Here is a 21,651-nt window from a genome sequence, read left to right on the forward strand (position 1 = left end):
TTGGGTTTTGCAGAGAGCAAGATACACAAAGTAATAGTATAATAGGGAAGACCTGTAGATTTATATTTAGAAACTGCCTGGAAAGCGCCATCGTTCTTGTTTTGAAAGAATATGTGGAGTGTATGAATTGACACGGCTGTGGAGGAACCAAAGACCGTAACTCTGTGGAGGAACTGTGTGCTCTCTGCTTGATTAACAGGGACCGGGGCTTGGTGTGTGTGTGTGTGTGGTTCGGGAACTGGCAGGAAGCAGTCTTATTCGAGCAGTGTAAAGAAGTGTTGCGGTGAATTACTAAGACATTTATTTATTTGTTATTTTATTTTAGTCGCGCTGGTGCTCCCAAAATAAAACCCCAGGTCGTACAGCAAAATATTTAGTCGTATATATGCGTCCAAATTGCTCACACTTTAGAGCCCTAGCCGTGCTGCCTTACATAACACTGTGAGGGTCTGCTGCGTTGCGGGCTGCTGCGGCGCACGCACACACATATACACACAGGCGCACAGACAAACACGCGCACACAGTCACACTTACACACTCCCAACAGTCTATGACATACACACACACACAGCGCTCGCCTGACAGATTGAGGGCTCTGACTGCCTTCAGGGAGCAGCTGCCGTGGGCGGCGGCCCAGGGCGAGCTCTGACGAGCTACTGATTAATCTCCCTCCCTAGCCAACAGACGCCAGGCAATCGCAAAGGGGGTTTTAATGCCGCCACGTTGTGTGTACAGGTGTGTACGTTCAGAGTGGAGGACTGTCGACATATCGGCGGCTCGTATCTGTGTCTTGTTTGCTCATTACACAATGACAACGTACAGTAGAATGCAGAGGGAAGGGTGTTTTGTCTCTGTAAATGCAGTTATAAGGCTTTGATGTAGCACTCGCTTAATATTAGAATAATGTATGTGTACAGGTGTTGCAGGAGCAGCAGTAAGGTTTGTTTGGGTGGATTATCTCGCAGGATATGCTTGCTTTTATCACCTGTTGAGAAGTATGATTTGTTGACTGTCTCCTGTCAGGGACACCATTTCCCTCTGCATGTCACAGAGGCCTCTACATGTGTATCTAAACTGTCAGTTTGTTGACTGACTTGTCATTCTGCCATCAGGGACACCATGTGGCGCGTGTTCACGGGGGCCCTGTTGGTGGAGGAGAAAGGCAGCCAGCTGCTGGCTGACCTGCGGGAGATCGAGTCCTGGGTCTACCGCCTCCTGCGCTCCCCGGTGCCTGTGGCGGGCCAACGGCGCGTAGATGTGGAGGTGCTGCCCCACGAGATGCAGCCGGCACTCACCTTCGCCCTGCCCGACAACTCTCGCTTCTCCATGGTGGACTTCCCCCTGCACCTGCCCCTGGAGTTGCTGGGTGTGGACGCCTGCCTCATGGTGCTCAGCTGCATCCTACTGGAGCACAAGGTTAGGGGAAAGGGTGGACGTTTTGAATGGAGTTTACCCTGAGAACTGAGTAGTTATTTAGGATGCAAAATGATTTGCAAATCAGTCAGTTGGTGCAGTCGGTGATCAGCGACTCAGGAGAATTTATGTTCTCAAACAACTCTGGGCGCGTTCGACATTTCAGCCAACTTTAAAGGCAAGTCAAGACTGACTTATCTACAAATCACCTTACATCATAAACAGCTACTCAATATTATTTGTAGATCACTCTCGAGCATGGCCTCTGCCTTAAATAAGGCTATTGCTCAGTCACAAATCAGCCCATTGCCTCCTAGGTGGGTCAGTGCAATGAGTACTGTTGTGTGTGTCCCCGTCCTCAACAGCCAAACAGCAAAAAAAGAAACGTCCTCTCACTGTCAACTGCGTTTATTTTCAGCAAACTTAACATGTGTAAATATTTGTATGAACGTAACAAGATTCAACAACAGACAAACTGAACAAATTCCACAGACATGTGATTAACAGAAATGGAACAATGTTTGTCACCAAAGCCCCATATACTACCCACCACTGTGACCTGTATGCTCTCATTGGCTGGTCCTCGCTACATATTTGTTGCCAAACCCACTGGCTCCAGGTCATCTATAAGTCTTTGCTAGGTTAAGCTCCGCCTTATCTCAGCTCACTGGTCACCATAGCAACACCCACCCGTAGCACGCGCTCCAGCAGGTATATTTCACTGGTCACCCCCAAAGCCAATTCCTCCTTTGACCGCCTTTCCTTCCTGTTCTCTGCTGCCAATGACTGGAACGAATTGCAAAAATCACTGAAGTTGGAGACTTATCTCCCTCACTAACTTTAAGCATCAGCTGTCAGAGCAGCTTACCGATCGCTGCAGCTGTACACAGCCCATCTGTAAATAGCCCATCCAACCAACTACCTACCTCATCCCCATATTTGTTTTTGTTTTTCTGCTCTTTTGCACACCAGTATTTCTACTTGCAGATGAGGATGTGCACATCTATCACTCCAGTGTTAATTGCTAAATTGTAATTACTTTATCCCACGTGTCATTACTTTATCCCATGTGTAACTCTGTTGTTTTTGTCGCACTGTTTTATCTTGGCCAGGTCACAGGCCAGTTGAGAACTAGTTCTCATTTACAATCTGTAAAGTAATGCAGCTTTTGAAGTTTGACCAAGGTCCATCACTAGGTGACTAGAACTGTCAATCAAATCTCGAGCTGCCTGCCTGCTGCCTGCCCACAAACTACTCTCTCCTAAAAAAAGTACTTTACAGTTTGTTAAATACTGTGACTTCCCATTACATTTTAGTAGAAAGAAAACACATTTCCATCTAGGACTCCAAAAATCTGGTATCCTTGGAACGAAGGAGACTGATTAGGTGGCTTACTTTTGAGAATATAAACACTCGCTTCTTTCATAGCTAGCTATCGAGGGACGGAGAGAAGCACAGTATAGGAAGGTCGGCTACCAGGCAGACTGTCAGCAGGAGCAGTGGGAGCAGTGGAACTGGCTTTGAGGTCCAGAGTTGAGTTTCAGGAATATATAGTATACTTCTCTTTACTCCTACGCTAACATCCTGTGTTGTAAACGGCTTTTAAACCCAACTCTCAATCATTCTCGTCGGTTCTTAACCCACCCACTCATACAGTCACTGCTGGAACCCTCCTTGGGTTGAAGTCACCACTGTAATCGTCACGCTCCCTTATTCCGTCCCCACCCGCAGTGACTATGCTCTACCCCCCTTCCCATTTACTGTATGAACAACGTGTCAGGTTAACCTTGAAGGACCTCCTTTCGCTGTTCAAGCTTAAACATGCCACTGTTTGTAGAGTGAAAACAGCAGATTTTGGTCTGTATGTTTTACTGTTGAAACAACCACACAACCAGTCAATGCTACTTCTCTTATTGTGAAGGAATAAAACTCTTTGGAAGAAAAATGAAGATACTTTCTCGGGTGGTAGTCATTGAATTGATATTGTATGGAATAAACAGCAAGTGATCACCTATGGCCAACCAGTCTTCTGAAGTATCAGATAGTTTGTTTTGATTTGTGTCTTCCAGGTGGTCCTCCAGTCGCGGGACTACAATGCCCTAACCATGAGTGTCATGGCGTTTGTAGCCATGATCTACCCCCTGGAGTACATGTTCCCTGTCATTCCCTTACTGCCCACCTGCATGGCCTCTGCTGAACAGGTACGTCAACAAACCAATGACTGCAGCACTGGTAGTTGTAGTACTGTTCGGAGAACAAATAGAGGGCTTTTTAATAGCTGGAACCAGAGGTTGTGGATGGATTTTTTAAAGGGATGCACTTCTACACACGTTTGGGGAAAAAATGAAGGAATTCACACAACGTAATTGATTGCCTTTTGAAAGTTACACTTTTTTTTTATTTGATTCATTTTGCCAATTTTGTCATCCATTGCTTTTTTTTGTCAGGGCATTTGTGATTGTAGATGTTGAAGAAGAGATTAGTCCCTGTATTATGTTTGAATCCATGCCTAGTGGAGTTCTAGCCCACTAGCTTTAGTCTATGGTGTGAGGCTCCTCCTATTGGAGCTATTCTGATCGTGACGTCATACAATGTTCTTTCTCTCTCCTTTTGTAGCTTCTCCTCGCCCCCACCCCTTACATCATAGGTGTGCCTGCCAGCTTCTTCCTCTACAAATCAGATTTCAAAATGCCCGACGATGTGTGGCTCGTGGACCTGGACTGTAACAAGGTAAATGCTCCAAAATGGAGGTGCGCTTCAGTGTCCCCGCAAACGGTCTCTGCAGATCTTTGCTATTCTTTGGCAGATCTTTGCTATTCTTTGGCAGACTTATGCAGTTCCTTCGCAGATCTATGCTGTTCCTTCACAGATCTATGTCATTCCATCGCAGATCTATGCTGTTCCCTACTCCATTTGAGTTCCATACAGCATTATCTCTGATTGGGAGACAAGATTCTAGACACTTGCTTGAGATGTCTTTATTTTCACTGCTAAATCCCTTTTGGGGTTCAGTTCTCTCATTGTGACAGATATTATGTTCGGCTAGATGTCGACTTGATGCAGGAGGGAAAAGCCTTGCTCCTGTCATCCTCATTTCAGATCTGTGCAGAAACTGACTTCAACATAAAAGTCCTCCCTCTCTGTGAGACAGAGAGAGCATCAGTGTTTTCAGTGCAAAAACACCCACCCACATCCCAGTCTGTCTTTCTAGGGGCAAATTCCTTCCCTTTCGTCTACTATTTAGATGAATGCTTTCATCATTTGAAGGGGTATTTGTGTACTCTTGTACGTGTGAAGTGTATATTTATTTTTTTTCGAACATTTGACAGTTTGAGCATGCTTTGTTGCTCCACAGGTCAAAGCACCCACCAATGCAGAGCACCTACCCCCTCTTCCTGAGCCGGAATCCACAGAACTCAAGAAACACCTGAAACAGGTAAATATAGCCTGTCACAACATACCCGATAGCACTATTTTCAGTGGTCGTTCATTAAGCATGTATGTTAGCACTGCCAACCCGTTAACTCTGTTTATTTCTACCTCTTGTATTGCTTTATTACGTAAAAAATAAAAATTAAACTGTGATATTGCCGCATGTGTTATATTAACTATTTGTTTTCAAGTGATCACCTTCTCTTCTTTCAGCTTTAGATATGTTTCAAGAGAGGATTGATGAATTGCGCCAGGCACATCGGTGTCCTTGTTCTCGTACCGTGTTGTATGCACTAACTATGCATATAGTGTGGGAGCATTGTGGAGTTAAGCATTGTAATGTCCTAACGACAACAAGTGTTTTTTGTTTTCTCGTTTTGTTTTCTTCTGTCTCTCTCTCTCTCTCTCTCTCTCTCTCTCTTCTTTGCATGCGCTAGCTCTCTAAGGTAAAAAAAGCAGCTACTAGGTCTTACTCCCTTGGACCTCAGTAACAGCTGTAGCAGTAGAACTGACCGACTCCTCTAAGCCCAGAATCTCAAATAACAATACGTTGATGAGAAGCTGGTTCTGATTCACCAAATGCCAATCAAACATTCCACTCTGGTACCACGTCACAGCTTGGCATTGTAACTAAAAACCACCTTGAATTATCAGCGACCGTCTTAGTTCCACCCGCCATCTTGACATCAAGCTATCATTAGCACATTTTTGCCATTTAACTATTCCTACCCAACATTGTCATCATCTAAGTTTTTGAGTTTATTTGATTTGAAAGTGCATATTAAACACAAGATGCTTTATGAAGAGAAGTTACATGAAAAGAACAACAAGACATGAATCCGCCATATGAACAAATGTCACATTTTAAACATTCTAAGGCACGATTCCTCATCGCCCTTTTAAAAAATGCCTCTCAACTCGTCACCAAATGTTATTCAGCGCTTGTTTTTTAACATCCAAACCCAGTAACCCCAATTTGAATCTCCAGTCATACCTCGTCATGTTGAAAATCCCTGCATATCATAGTTTGTTGATATGCTTTGAATCAGAACCAGTGTAGTTACTTGTGTGTGATAGACTTGGCCCTATCCCAGAGTGTGTGCGATTTGATTTAAGATAGACCTGTGTGTTGGCAGAGCCAAAAATCTGTTGTGTTAACAAGCCATTTGATTGAAACGATATGGGTAAAGGTGAGTTTTCATAGGTTCTATTGTTTTAAGGGTTAAAGCTGTCCTCAAAACAGTGACAAACAAGTGGTAGCCGGTAGGTCCTTGCAGTCCCACACAGAAAATGGGTTAGTGTACGCTGAGTGTACAAAACATTAAGGAACACCTTCCTAATATTTGAGTTGCACCCCCTTTTGCCCTCAGAACCGCCTCAATTCATCGGGGCATGGACTCTACAATGAATTAATCGTTCTACAGGGATGCCAGGCAACTCCAATGCTTCCCACAGTTGTTAAGTTGGCTAGATGTCTTTTGGGTGGTGGACCATTCTTGAAAAGCCCAGCAGCTTTGCAGTTCTTGACACACTCAAGCCTGTCTGCCTGGCACCTACTACCATACCCCGTTCAATGGCACTTGCCTTTTTTATCTTGCCATTCACTCTCTGAATAGCACACATACACAATCCATGTCTCAATTGTCTCACGGCTTAAAAAATCAATCTTTAACCCGTCTCCTCCACTTCATCTACACTGGTTTGATGTGGATTTAACAAGTGACATCAATAATGGATCATAGCTTTCACCTGGTCAGTATATGTCATGGAAAGAGGTGTTTTGTAATGTTTTGTACACCTAGTGTATGTCAGAAACTCACAGGTTAAGAGTTGGGGGGGGTGTATGGACAGTGTAAACAAAAAGCCAAAAGGTTTTTAATTTACAACAATTATTGTCAAGAGATCTGCTCCCTTCTGTGCCTCAGTATCACCTCTCCATCGTATCCACTGGCTATCCTCCCAGCTGGTAACCATCGATAGACTCTTTAGTCTTCCGTGGCTAACTTGCGTTGGGTGTGGTGTGGTGAATTGCTGTTCCTTTTTGGGTGTTGTTTTGTCGCACTCATGTTTGTTTTTGTCTCTGTCATGGTTTGTTCTCTTCCTCTCTTGCACCTCTTCTCTCTCTCTCTTTCTCTCTCTCTCTCTCTCTCTACTTCTCTACAACATTCTCTCTCTCTTGTTCTGTGGCTATGTCCCAATTCTCTAAAACTGCCCCTTTCCTATTCTCCCTTCTTTTGCAACCACTTAGCTGAAAGGGCTGTATGTGGAAGCAACAGGGAGGCATCTCCATCTCCCCACTAGCCCACTTATTGGCTAGTCAAGGTTCCGACGTCGCTTTCAAGCATCCCGTCCTTTCAGCTATTTAGTAGTCAGGATTGAAAGGAGATGAGGAAAGGAATCCATTTAAAGGGAATTGGACCACACAGCCTCCTATCTTGACCCTTTTTTTTTGTCACGTGTGGTTTCAATTCTGCTCAGCAATTGGTCAGCTCAGCCTTTTCATGTGTTCCTCTTCCTGGCATCTCTCTTGTCCCCCTCCTCCCCTTCCCTTCCCTAGTGTCTGGTTAGGTTGACCGTGATCACCCAAAAGCAGATCTTCTCCTCTGACAATAAGGTTGCTAATTTTTCCTTCTGCGGAATGTGCCCACGCTCCTTGCACGGATATTCTTCCTAACCAAACTTCAATATGTTTTGTTGTTGCTTGTTATTGTTTCCTCCAAGTGTCATACACTATTGTTGAGATGTTGTAACAGACTGGCGGCAAAGAGAGATATTTCGTAAGACCCACCACTGGCTGCTTAGTTTTGGCTTGAGCATGCCTGAATGTATGCACATCTATCTTGTCATCAGTGAGTGTTCTTGTAAGCAAACACAGTGGATATGCAGATTTCTGTTGTAACACATAGGTTGCGTCCAGGACTGAACCTGGCCATCAAACGATCCACTGTGCTAACATCGTGCAAAACCCTGAATGAGTCTTGCCGCAGTCCCAGAGTGCTAGTGAATTCCCTCTGCTGTTACTTCTTCCGCCGACCTTTCCGAAGTGACGCTCCCATTTCAGGCATCTGCAAAAAAACATACACTCTTCAGATTCATTTGCTGGGGAAACGGGCTTCCTCATTTTATCCCACACGCTCACCTGTCAGATAATAAGTCCTCCTAGCTTAGTCCTTGTTTTATTAATGATTTATTCTCAAATGAGAACTTACATCATACAGACAAAAACAAAATAAAGCAGCACAATACATAAACAAATAAATGATAAGTTGTAACTCAATTTTATAAAATTTCTCAAATTACTCTCTTGCACCGTTTTGAACCTCAAACAGACAGTTCCACACTGGTCCTAGTGAGACCATTCTGTTGCACTACCCTTCAGCTGATGCCTGAGGTGAGGGTGCCCCCTAGTGGGGCTGAGTGACCCCTCATCATCACGACAGTGTGTTGATTAAAACCTTCCTCACCTCTACCCGCTCCAGGCCCTGGCCAGCATGAGTCTCAACACCCAACCCATTCTGAACCTGGAGAAGTTCCAGGAGGGCCAGGAGTTACCCCTGCTCCCCCCCGGCCAGAACAAGGCGTCGCCCTCCTCCACCGAGTTCAACCCCCTCATCTACGGCAACGACGTGGACTCTGTGGATGTGGCCACCAGGCAAGGCTTGACAAAGTTTCTCTGTCCCTTTTTAAGTAGATCTCATATTATCCATGCAAGGCAATTTGTGAGGTTGGTTCTATTTGAACTTTGACCCTAACAGAATAATCCAGTCAGGACCTAGACACTCCTCCATTTGATTTAGTTCCTGAATTTTGTAGATAATAGATATGAAGGCCTATTTACATATGCACAATTTATGGATTGACCCCTGTTCCTACTTGAAGTTTCTAAAATCTGAAGTCCATATTTCTATTTGTATTTCTTATGGATCCCCATTAGCTGCTGCCAAGGCAGCTAATGGGGGTCCAGCAAAATGAAGGCAGACATACATCATAAAAGCATTACAATACATTCATAACAGATTTCACAACATTGTGTGCCCTCGGGCCTCTACTACCACATATCTATAACACAAAATCAGTGTGTATAGTGCGTATGTTATCGTGAGTTTGTATGCATATGTCTATGTTTGTTGATTCACAGTCCCCGCTGTTCCATAAGGTGCATTTTTATCTGTTTTTTAAATCAAATTTTACTGCTGGAGTTACTGCGTGAGTTACTTGATGTGGAATAGAGTTCCATGTAGTCATGGCTCTATGTAGTACTGGTCGTCTCCCATAGTCTGTTCTGGACATTGGGACTGTGAAGAGTCCTCTGGTGGCATGTCTTGTGGGGTATGCATGGGCTGTGAGCCAGTAGTTCAAACATTGCATTCAACATGCAAATACAAGTAGTGATGAAGTCAATCTCTCCTCCACTTTGAGCCAGGAGAGATTGACATGCATATTATTATTGTTAGCTCTCTGTGTGCATCCATTGGGCAAGCCGTGCGGCCCTGTTCTGAACCAGCCGTGCTGCCCTGTTCTGAACCAGCCGTGCTGCCCTGTTCTGAGCCAGTTGCAATTTTCCTAAATCCCTCTTTTTTTTGCACCTGACCACAACTGAACAATAGTTCAGGTGCGACAAAACTAAGGCCTGTAGGACCTGCCTCGTTGATAGTGCTGTTAAGAGTGCAGAGCAGCGCTTTATTATATACAGACTTCTCCCCATCCTAGCTACTGTTGTATCAATGTTGTATACACTACCGATCTAATGTTTTAGAACAACTACCCATTCAAGGGTTTTTATTTAGACTATTTTCTACATTGTATAATAATAGTGAAGATATCAAAACTATGAAATAATATGGAATCATGTAGTAACCAAAAAAGTGTTAAACAAATCTGAAGATATTGTGCAACACTGTGTACTATTCCCTTCACAAAACAGCTCAAACTGGCTCTACCTAGAATAGAAAGAGGAGTGGGAGGCCCCGGTGCACAACTGAGCAAGAGGACAAGTACATTAGAATGTCTAGTTTGAGAAACAGACGCCTCACAAGTCCTCAACTGGCAGCTTCATTAAATAGTACCCGCAAAACACCAGTCTCAACGTCAACAGTGAAGAGGCGACTCTGGGATGCTGGCCTTCTAGGCAGAGTTGCAAAGAAAAAGCCATATCTCAGACTGGCCAATAAAAATAAAAGATTTAAGATGGGCAAAAGAACAGACACTGGACAGAGGAAATCTGCCTAGAAGTCCAGCATCCCGGAGTCGCCTCTTCACTGTTGACGTTGAGACTGGTGTTTTGCGGGTACTTTTTAATGATGCTGCCAGTTGAGGACCTGTGAAGCGTCTGTACGCCTATTTAGATATTCCATTAAAAAAATCTGCCGTTTCCAACTACAATAGTCATTTACAATATTAAAAATGTCTGCTGTATTTCTGATAAATTTTGTGTTAATTTAATGGACAAAATTGTGCTTTTCTTTCAAAAACAAGGACATTTCTATGTGACCCCAAACTTTTGAACAGCAGTGTGTATTTTGATTTGTTTAACACTTTTGTATTGCATATGTGTTATTTCAAAGTTTTGATGTCTTCATTATTATTCTACAATATAGTAAAAACCCTTAAATGTGTCGATCTATAACCAGTAGCGTATGACTCAACAAAGTCATAATGTCATGTGAAACAATGTGTTTAATTTGAACCTCATATCAAAGACGCATGTCTCTCGCATGTAAACTTGATAAACAATAAAGCTTTTTGAATTGAACTAAATATGACTCATTGAAGCGTTAACACACTCACCTTTCCTTCTTTCTCCAACAGGGTTGCCATGGTGCGGTTCTTCAACTCCCCCAATGTGCTCCAGGGTTTCCAGATGCACACACGTACGCTGCGCCTCTTCCCCCGGCCTGTGGTGGCATTCCAGGCCACGTCCTTCCTGGCCTCGCGGCCCCGACGCTCTGGCTTCGCTGAGAAGCTGTCGCACACCCAGGCCGTGGAGTACTATGGCGAGTGGGCCCTCAACCCCTCCAACCTGGCCTTTCAGAGGATCCACAACAGTAAGTCCCTTACCCTAGCCTACACACCTGCTGTACTGCATATACCATGCACTGACTGACAATTGGTGTATTTGTGTTTAGAGCTGACCCGAACCATACTGTGCTAGCTTGGATATTTATAGTGTGATGTAAAGTGTAGCCCTTTACACTCGTACCCGTATACGAGTTGAAAATTGCAGATTTGTGCACTAATTGTCTAAATTGGAACGTAGTGGCTGTACAGTAACATGTTATATATGTAGTTGGAGCTCTGGCTCTGCGCTTCACAGATGACGCGGATGCTACACTACAGGACTGTTTTGCTAGCACAGACTGGAATATGTTCCGGGATTTATCAAATGGCATTGAGGAATACGCTGCCTCAGTCAGACATCAATAAGTACATCGATGACGTCGTCCTCACAGTGACTGTACGAACATATCCCAACCAGAAGCCATTGATTGCAGGCAACATCCGCATCGAGCTAAAGGCTAGAGCTGCTGCTTTCAAGGAGCTGGAGAACAACCCGGACGCTTATAAGAAATCCCGCTATGCCCTCAGACGAACCATCAAACAAGCGAAGCGTCAATACATGATTAAGATTGAATCCTACTACAACGGCTCTGAGGCTTGTCGGATGTGGCAGGGCTTGAAAAATATTACGGACTACAAAGGGAAACCCAGACGCGAGCTTCCCAGTGATGCGAGCCTACCAGACGAGCTAAATGCCTTTTATGCTCGCTTCAAAGCAAGCAACACTGAAGCATTCACGAGAGCACCAGCTGTTCTGGATGACTGTGTGATAACGCTCTCGGTAGCCGATGTGAACAAAACTTTTAAACAGGTCAACATTCACAAAGCCGCTGGGCCAGACGGCTTACCAGGGCGTGTACTCAAAGCATGCGCGGACCAACTGTCAAATGTCTTTACTGACATTTTCAACCTCTCCCTGACAGAGTATGTAATATCTACATGTTTCAAGCAGACCACCATAGTCCCTGTGCCCTGAGAAGCAAAGGTAACCTGCCTAATTGTTTACCGCCCCGTGGCACTCACGTAGGTAGCCATGAAATGCTTTGAAAGGCTGGTCATGGCTCACTTCAACAGCATCCTCCCGGTTACCCTAGACCCAATCCAATTCGCATACCGCCCCAACAGATCCACAGATGACTCAATCGCACTCCACACTGCTCTTTCTCACCTGGACAAAAGGAACACCTATGTGAGAATGCTGTTCATCTACTACAATTCAGCGTTCAACACCATAGTGCCCACGAAGCTCATCACTAAGCTAAGGACTAAACCCCTCCCTCTGCAACTGGATCCTGGACTTCCTGATGGGCCGCCCCCAGGTGGTAAGAGTAGGCAACAATACGTCTGCCACGCTGATCCTTAACACCGGGGCCCCTCAGGGGTGTGTACTTAGTCCCGCCCTGTATTCCCTGTTCACCCACGACTGCGTGGCCAAACACAACTCCAACACCATCATTAAGTTTGCTGACGACACAACAGTGGTAGGCCGGATCACCGACAATGATGAGACGGCCTATAGGGAGGAGGTCAGAGAACTGGCAGTGTGGTGCCAGGATAACAACCTCTCCCTCAATGTGAGTAAGACAAAGGAGCTGACGGTGGACAACAGGCTGTAGTGGAGCGGGTCGAACAGGCCCCCATTAACATCGACGGTGCTGTAGTGGAGCGGGTCGAACAGGCCCCCATTAACATCGACGGTGCTGTAGTGGAGCGGGTCGAACAGGCCCCCATTAACATCGATGGTGCTGTAGTGGAGCGGTCGAACAGGCCCCCATTAACATCGATGGTGCTGTAGTGGAGCGGGTCGAACAGGCCCCCATTAACATCGACGGTGCTGTAGTGGAGCGGGTCGAACAGGCCCCCATTAACATCGATGGTGCTGTAGTGGAGCGGGTCGAACAGGCCCCCATTAACATCGACGGTGCTGTAGTGGAGCGGGTCGAACAGGCCCCCATTAACATCGATGGTGCTGTAGTGGAGCGGGTCGAACAGGCCCCCATTAACATCGATGGTGCTGTAGTGGAGCGGGTCGAACAGGCCCCCATTAACATCGACGGTGCTGTAGTGGAGCGGGTCGAACAGGCCCCCATTAACATTGACGGTGCTGTAGTGGAGCGGGTCGAACAGGCCCCCATTAACATCGACGGTGCTGTAGTGGAGCGGGTCGAACAGGCCCCCATTAACATCGACGGTGCTGTAGTGGAGCGGGTCGAACAGGCCCCCATTAACATCGACGGTGCTGTAGTGGAGCGGGCCGAACAGGCCCCCATTAACATCGATGGTGCTGTAGTGGAGCGGGTCGAACAGGCCCCCATTAACATCGACGGTGCTGTAGTGGAGCGGGTCGAACAGGCCCCCATTAACATCGACGGTGCTGTAGTGGAGCGGGTCGAACAGGCCCCCATTAACATCGACGGTGCTGTAGTGGAGCGGGTCGAACAGGCCCCCATTAACATCGATGGTGCTGTAGTGGAGCGGGTCGAACAGGCCCCCATTAACATCGATGGTGCTGTAGTGAAGCGGGTCGAACAGGCCCCCATTTACATCGACGGTGCTGTAGTGGAGCGGGTCGAGAGTTTCATGTTCCTTGGTGTCCACATCAACGAACTAGCATGGTCCAAACATACCAAGACAGTCGTGAAGAGGGCACGACAAAACCATTTCCCCCTCAGGAGACTGAAAAGATTTGGCATAGGTCCCCAGATCCTCAAAAGGTTTAGTTATAGACTGTTTTCTCTGCTACCGCACGGCAAGCGGTACCGGAGCTCCACGTCTAGGACCAAAAGACCCCTCAACAACTTCTACCTCCAAGCCATTAGACTGCTGAGCAATTCATCAAAATCGCCACCGGACAATTTACATTGATCCCCTCCCCTCCCTTTTGTACACTGCTGCTACTCGCTGTTTGTTTGTTGCCTATGCATAGTCACTTCACCAACACCTACATGTACAGATTACCTCAACTAGCCCGTACCCCTGCACACTGACTCGGTGCTGATGCCACCCTGTATATAGCCTCGCTATTCTTATTGTGTTACTTTTTATTATTACTTTTTATTTTTTTGCCTACTTGGTAAATATTTTCTTGTTCTTGAACTGCACTGTTGGTTAATGGCTTGTAAGTAAGCATTTCACGGTAAAGTCTACACTTGTTGTAGTCGGCGCATGTGGCAAATAAAGTTTGATTTGTATGGGTTTTGACTGACAGACGTTCTGAACTTGACCATCAAGCGACTAGAAGTTGCTCCCATCCCTCCTGGTAATTGGACATCTTTAGCACATTTGTGGTTGTCTTAGTGAGGGAAATGCTGTAAATAAAGATGACTCGAGGTATTTTGAAAGATGAGACGTTGAGGATTATTGATAGGTACCGCTTTCATGTCATTAAAGCAAGCCAAACAACCGCGAGTCCAAATGTGCACTTTACATTTCCAAATTCTAAAAATCATATACTATGTTTGATGTACAGTTACAAGATGACATGGCGTCATCCCCTGGGTTGTTCTGATCAGAATGAGCCTACGTTTGTTTATTGTGAAGGAAATTTGCCGCTGGCCACGCACCTGAATGCACTACTGACTCCTTTCAAAGCGCACCAAAATTATAATCTGTTTCTTGTGAAAGCCTGAAAGTATTTTAGAACTTAGCTAGTCATATTGGCAATGGAACCAGCTTTCAAATAGTGCACATCTGACCCAGATTGTGATTTTTATAATGGGCCGTTTTTGCATTGAGTCAACAACAACAGGAATTGTGTGATTGCGGGGTTGTGTTCCATGCGATACGATACGACTACAAGGGTTCTTGCTACAGTTCCTCAACGGCACAGCAGGAGAGCTCAAACAAAAAAAGGACCTGTATAGTTGAAGACGCTTCTTTTGAGTCATAAACGTGCATTGAAATGGCTTAGGAACTGTGCACACTTCAGAAAGGTGTGTAGCCGCTTAGTCCTCTCACTCAAACCCTTGTCATTTTTTGTCTTGCAGTATGTTGGACCTTCCCCACATTTCCCAGTAATAGTCTTATCGTGATACTGAATATATCCAGTGTTTGCAAAAAAAAGTACAGTAAATGTAAAATGCACACGAAATCAACAGTGTAATGTTTGGATTCAGTCTTGTCAGGTGAACTGTTGCGTACTCACCTTTTGGTCTAATCATTTTCCAATTATCTCCAAACTGTTCTCTTTCAATTGCTACCATTGTTATGAATATGCTTGTCATATTTCTTCTGTAAGAAACATTTCAATTGAGCCCTATCCGTATAAGCCCATTTCCACGTGTGTAAAGGGTTAAGTAAAAAGTGAATTATGCTATCAATTATTGCACTTTCTTTAGGTCAAATGTGGATATACACTCAGTGTACAAATCATTCGGAACACCTTCTGAATATTGAGGTGCACCCCCTTTTGCCCTCAGAAAAGCCTCAATTTGTCGGGGCATGAACTCTACAAGGTGTTTGACGCGTACCACATGGATGCTGGCCCATGTTGACTCGAATGCTTCCCACAGTTGTTGGCTGGATGTTCTTTGGGTGGTGGTTCTTGATACACACAGGAAACTATTGAGCATGAAAAACCCAGCAGCATTGCAGTTCTTGACACAAACTGGTGTGCCTGGCACCTACTACCATACTCAGATCAAAAGCACTTACATATTTTATCTTGACCATTCACTCTCTGAATGGCACACATATGTCTCAATTGTCTCAAGGTGTAAAAATCCTTCTTTAATCTATATCCTTCCCGTCATCTACACTGACTTGAGGTGGATTTAATAGGTGCCATCAATAAGGGATTATAGCTTTCACCTGGATTCAACTGGTCAGTCTGTCATGGAAAGAGCAGTTGTTCCTAATGTTTTGTGCACTCCGGTATAGTTCAATGAGCGATATAGGCAGTTTGAAGGTTTCATAGTGTTTCTGAGCGTACCTCTGTGTTCTGCAGACGTGTATGACCCATCTTTAATCGGAGACAAGGGCAAGTGGTACGCCCACCAGCTGCAGCCAGTGTTCTACCGTGTGTATGACGGCAGCTCCCGGCTGGCCGAGGCCATGAGCGGACCCCTAGAAGATGAGGCCAACGACTCGGACCCCACAGACGACAGGTAAAAAAACAACACCTCCACGGTTGGAAGGTATAATGTTTTTTTTTGATACTACTGTTATAATATAATTGACAAAATGTTAAATTAACGATTTTTTCAGTGCCAGGTACTGTCAATGTGGAAAACATGTTAGTGCGCCATTTAGCTGCGTAAAAAAACTAGATCTGAAAGGAGGTCCTTTCCAGTGTTTGATCTGTGTAAGTGTGCATCATTTGTGTGTTTGTGTGTGTGCAAGTGCGGCCGACGGAGACAGTGCAGAAGAAGCAGCATGGTAGGCTATAGAATGCCACTAGATGGCGAACTCTAAACATTAACTAGTAGATTTGCCAGTTGGCTCAATAGTTAGCTTGCTGGTCTTGCTAGAAATGATGGTATGAGTTGAGGTTAATTTTAGTCTGAGAAAGGGTTAGTTAGCGTTTTTCAGTTAGCCTTCTGTAGACATGTAAGGTGTCACCAGGATGGGGTCTGGGGTAATGCTACTCTGTTTTGTCTCCGTGGCAGTGACAGTGAGGCTGACTACGATGACTCCAGTTCTTCCTACTCGTCACTTGGAGACTTGGTGAGCGAAATGATCAAATGTGACATCCAAGGGGACATGCCAAGTAAGTATCTGTGCCATTTCACCAAGGCTGCATTTACCCAGGAAACCCAATTCTATTATTTTACCCAATTATTGGCAAAAGACCAATATAGTGACAAAAATATCAGATTTGGGCTGCCTGTGTAATTGCAGCCCAAGAACCACCTAGCTTACACATACTTATTGTTATGACAAAAAAACGGTAAATTCCACTGACTATAATAACCGACAATTGTTTTCATCTTGAAAAATGGCAACCTAAAATGATCAATTCCTTTCAGAAACCGTCACTAAACATTTTGTTTTGTGACGCTTTTGCCATCAACACTAACTAATATCTGTCTTTTGGTGTCGTAGACCTGGATCCCCCTACCCACGCCGCACTGGGAGACGCCAGCGAAGTGGAGTTCCAGGACTTCCAGGAGTTCAAGGGAGGAGACGGTCCCCTCCCCCAAGAGAAGGCACTGCCCGAGGGGGGCGACGGAGCTCCTGAACCTCCTGATGGACAAGCCCTCCGCTCGAGCTCCAGCACAACCGCCAGCTCCAGCCCCAGCACAATCATCCAGGGAGTCAACAATGTCAGTGAACCCCTCAATTTACACCTGTATAAAATGATGCAGTTAACACGATATGTGTTTTTAGCAACTGACATTTTTGGCAACTTGTGTTTGTATTTGAGAACATGAGAACCTAATGGCTATAATTAAATCTTTGCTTGAGTTTTTGTCACTTTATGAGAAGGAAGAAGAAATCTTGTGTATTGAATATCAACCATTAGTGTCCATTGATTGATGTTCATTGTGTCCAGGAGCAGGCAGAACCAGTGGAAATGGAGGCATTGGCCAGTACAGCTCTACAGAACCCTGTCCCGGGATTGGGCGCTCCGCCTTTCTCCAGACCTCCCCCAGACGCTGCCCCGGTGGGACCAGCCAATAAGAAGGGAGAGTACGACAACCCCTACTTTGAGCCTCAGTATGGCTTCCCCGCTGAGGAGGACCCTGAGGCAGAAGACCAAGAGGAGACGTACACACCCCGGTTCAACCAGAACCTCAATGGCAACAAGTACGTTACAACACACCTACGTTACAACACACCTACGCCATAACGATGTACACACAAACAAGCATCATAAACCACACATTCTGAAAACATAGTTTAAAAAAAAACTGAAGTATACATCTCTTAAACACACTCACTCAACTAAGTCTCCGCTTCTGAATTCTGCGTCTGTGATATGCCTCTGGTGTAGCAGTCGAAAAACTAAGCTAACAGAGCGTGACAGACCTCTAACTGACCCAGACCTCCAACACTTGTTCTACTCCACAGAGCCCAACGCCCCCTGAGGCCCAGCAGCCTAAAGCTGCCCGGAGAGTCGGACGGAGAGGGCGACTCCCGCAACAGTTCTCCAAACTCCACCATCTCCAACAACAGCAGCGATGGCTTTGGGGGCCTCATGTCCTTTGCCAGTGAGTCTCCTTAACCAGGGTCAATTTCAGTTGTATGATAGTCACAGATCTGAAAGGGCTGGATAGGTGACGGTTAGACTTTGTCCTCCAAAGCGGAGCTTTTTTGCCCTTCTGCTCGTCTATCTTGTCCTATGGGATCTTTGGACACTGAAGGGGGAATGGGTAAGGGTTATCCAGCGGGCAATACTGGTTGCTGGTCTTCTCAACCAGGAAGACAACCAGAAATGTATAGTTTACAACCAGAAATTGGCAATATTTGCCAGCTAGGTTGGGATTGAAATGGAACTTGACGATGGGCTGCAAATCATCACCGGTAGGTAATACTATAGGATGGTGAAACATGGTTAAATGTTGGTTGCTTTGATAAACTTCATCAGTGACGCTCTCTCTTTCACTGCAGGTAATCTGTACAAGAACCACGGTTCCAGCTTTAGCCTCTCCAACCTGTCTGTACCCAACAAGGGGGGGCTGAGGGAGAAGGCCGCTGGGGCTGGGCCCTTCCCCAATCTCAAAGGTACAGTACTAATGCAGCCCTTTGCCCTGTTTTGTCCACCTTTCACGTTATCGTCACTCCTCCTTCATCTCTCTTTCTATCTCTGACTTTTATCCATCTCATCTCCTTCTCCATTTCACTCTCTGTGGCTGTATTCCCCTCCTATCTGTTTTCTGTACAGTTGTTGCGCCCTACAGCCGATTGCGGTCAGGTTTGTCAGTTGAAGGCAGTAGAGGCAGGCTGTCTACTAAAAACAATGCCCTTTCAAAGTTCAAAGGGTTGTCCATACAGCTCTTTTAGTGGTTACAAAGTGTTAAGGTCTTTGTTTTGTCATGGGCATTAAAAATAACATTTGGAGTGCTTTATACACCGTATCGTGTCTGCTATTTATCTTGATAAGACACATTGAGCATAAGCTACAGTAAACTTAATCATTTAAAGTAACTGTCCAGTGTTTTCAGATTTCTTAGAAATTTGACCAATAATTAATTACAATATGAGTGAAATAGTTTTAATTCAATTTTTATTTTATTTTTATTAAGTATGTTTAAAAGCAGCTTTCTTTGTTTGAATTATGTGGGCATACCCCAACAACAGAATGGTGTCGGAGTATACAAGTCATTAAAACCACTGTAGACCGCTGATTGGCCAGCTCAATGAGCCAACGTGATGTCATGTTCTATGAGGAAATAACAAGTATTTTTTTTATAAACTGACTTTGAGGTGGGGTTTTTTTTCCATCCAATTTATGCTTTGTCCACAAATACAAGTATGGGATGAGTTAGCAACATGATTCGGGTACGGGTTAACAGAATATTACTTTTCAAAGTAAGATTTTCACTGGACAGTTAGGCCTACTTTAACCTGGTGTGGAGAAGGAAGGAGAGAAGATGACATAACAATGTGTAACTCTGACTGACATGTTGAACTTCTTTAACATCAGCATATTTCTTCCTAAGAGGCTGTTGTTTTGTTTGCACTAAGTAAAGTTAGTATTGACAGTATGTCAAGTAAGCATTCAGTGCTCATGCTGAGATGTTTAGGCTACACAGTATTAGCATTTATGCAACTTCACCATGTAAATGTCTATTTTATTTCCTTTTGTCTTTTCCCCTCTAATTATTTTAATTTACAAAAATATAGAATATTTTAATTTTGACATAGAGGAGGAAATTGAGGAAGGTTTGTAGAAATCTTTATTTTGATTTTTTTTTTTTTTTTGAATGAATAGACTTTCATTCTAAATTTGTATTTGTCTGTCTGTGGACTGTCATGTTGATGTAAGTTAGGCAATAGGCGGATATTGAGGACCCCGTTTTCAATGTTCCCAATCCCACATGGTTGCCTGATTTTGTTAAGGGAACATTTGTGAGAGAACATAAGAAATGCATGTGTTAAACTCAATAACCCCACGCTGTGTGAGATACTCAATAACCCCACGCTGTGTGAGATCGCTGCCATAGCAACAACATTTGTTTATTTTTATCCTTTTGATGGTGATTTTGTTTTGTCTTGACTGTTCAGATGACAGCCCGGCTAGTACCCCGGGTAGCCCGGGTCCAGACAGTCCGGGTATGTTATTGTCTGGTGTGGTGGTCTGTTTTACCCTACAACTAGCTCCATCTTTGACCCTTATTTGATCCTACCTGAGTCCATATTACTCAGGTTGCATACTAGGAGATATACCTGTATTTTCATTCATGTATATCCATATCCTTCCCTCTGTTTCCTTGTTATTCCTCTCTGTTTGGTGGGAGTCTGATGCGCTATGATGCACACATTTATAGACGACAGATCTCTTAATTTGCATACATATTTTATGTGGCATTTTCACATTTAGTGTTTTTTTCTCTTTGCATACTAGGAGATATACCTGTATTTTCATTCATGTATATCCATATCCTTCCCTCTGTTTCCTTGTTATTCCTCTCTGTTTGGTGGGAGTCTGATGCGCTATGATGCACACATTTATAGACGACAGATCTCTTAATTTGCATACATATTTTATGTGGCATTTTCACATTTAGTGTTTTTTTCTCTTGGTTTCCCAGCAGGGTTGGGCTCAAGTCCGTTTTCAATTCTACTCAAATTTCAGTTCCTGAATGTCAAATTACCCATTGCTTTCGATGAGGATTTTTCATTTCATCGATTGAAGTACAATTGATTACCCAAGTGGACTGGAATTGAAATGAAACTGACACCTGATCTCCTTGCTCTGTGCGGTCTGTTACCTTGCTTGTTCGGTGGCTCTCCATCGTTCTTGTGTGTTCTCCGTCTGAGGTCTCTGTGGTCCGAGAGCCCATAAACTCGCTCTCTTCTGGACGTAGACACTTAAAATTGGCAAATGCTTTCTCCCACCCCTAGATGGTCTAAAAAGATATAGTGGTCCTAACAATCACCACATGTAGGATTGGTCATGAAATGTAATGGCTATAACCTTTTGAGACTAAGTCCCAACATTTCTTTGTAAGAAATGTCCTTCCCCCTTCCTTGGTCTCCCTCGTTCTTTCTTTTTCTCCTTTTTATTTTCTGCACTCTTTGTGCGCTCTGTCAATGTGTTGCAGTGCATGTGTGTTGTGGGTTGATGTTCAGACTGGTTCGGTCTGGGCCGGTGTCCCTCTCTGTCCCTCTTTCCACTTCTCTGCACTAATTCTGGGTTTTGTGTCCAGTATTTGGACTAAATTCTCTAATGGAGATAATTACAGAGGCCGGTCCGGTGAGTGGAGAAGGTGGGTTCCGCCCTTTAAAACTGCGTGGGCTGCATGCTTCTCCTAGCCAGTCAACTACATCTCCCAGCATCCTCCTCGCTCACTCTCTCACTCCTCTGTCACCTGACGTGCACCATCGAGAGATCATTCATCATCATACATTGAGTCGGTCCTGTTGTCTTTCACCATCCACAGTGACTGTTCCCCCAATCACTAACCTTTGCCGAGTCACTCCACCCATCCACACTTCTTTGCGTTAGTTTGAGTTGGGCCCTCGCGATCTTAGCTTGTTAGAAGCTGTGCATCCCATATTGACAATTGTGAAGATGATGCCATTCATTATTTTATTTTTTGTGCCAATCTAAGTCTCTGCATTCCACAGTATTGTATGGGACCT

The 21,651-nt window shown here is 44.7% G+C and overlaps 1 protein-coding gene across 50 annotated transcripts in view; it reads left to right on the forward strand.

Annotated features, from left to right (window-relative positions):
• Window positions 1–21,651, forward strand: part of LOC110506300 (MAP kinase-activating death domain protein) — an 82,723-nt gene that overhangs the window by 29,575 nt on the left and 31,497 nt on the right. For 21 of the 50 annotated variants that reach the window (XM_090221800.1, XM_090221825.1, XM_090221827.1 and 18 more), the window contains exons 4-15: window positions 1,113–1,416; window positions 3,483–3,614; window positions 4,030–4,143; window positions 4,769–4,849; window positions 8,325–8,497; window positions 10,654–10,889; window positions 15,848–16,007; window positions 16,509–16,609; window positions 16,945–17,165; window positions 17,396–17,649; window positions 17,914–18,053; window positions 18,454–18,567. In XM_090221800.1, the coding sequence (XP_090077926.1) occupies window positions 1,113–1,416; window positions 3,483–3,614; window positions 4,030–4,143; window positions 4,769–4,849; window positions 8,325–8,497; window positions 10,654–10,889; window positions 15,848–16,007; window positions 16,509–16,609; window positions 16,945–17,165; window positions 17,396–17,649; window positions 17,914–18,053; window positions 18,454–18,567 (2,030 nt within the window). Of the gene's footprint in view, window positions 1–1,112; window positions 1,417–3,482; window positions 3,615–4,029; window positions 4,144–4,768; window positions 4,850–7,402; window positions 7,460–8,324; window positions 8,498–10,653; window positions 10,890–15,847; window positions 16,008–16,508; window positions 16,610–16,944; window positions 17,166–17,395; window positions 17,650–17,913; window positions 18,054–18,453; window positions 18,568–21,651 lie in introns of all 50 variants that reach the window. The other 29 variants (XM_090221803.1, XM_090221828.1, XM_090221829.1 and 26 more) reach the window with 3 other exon arrangements.

This window comes from Oncorhynchus mykiss, chromosome 26 (genome assembly GCF_057628025.1).
Source record: "Oncorhynchus mykiss isolate SJ-2025 chromosome 26, ASM5762802v1, whole genome shotgun sequence".
NCBI classification, from domain to species: domain Eukaryota; kingdom Metazoa; phylum Chordata; class Actinopteri; order Salmoniformes; family Salmonidae; genus Oncorhynchus; species Oncorhynchus mykiss.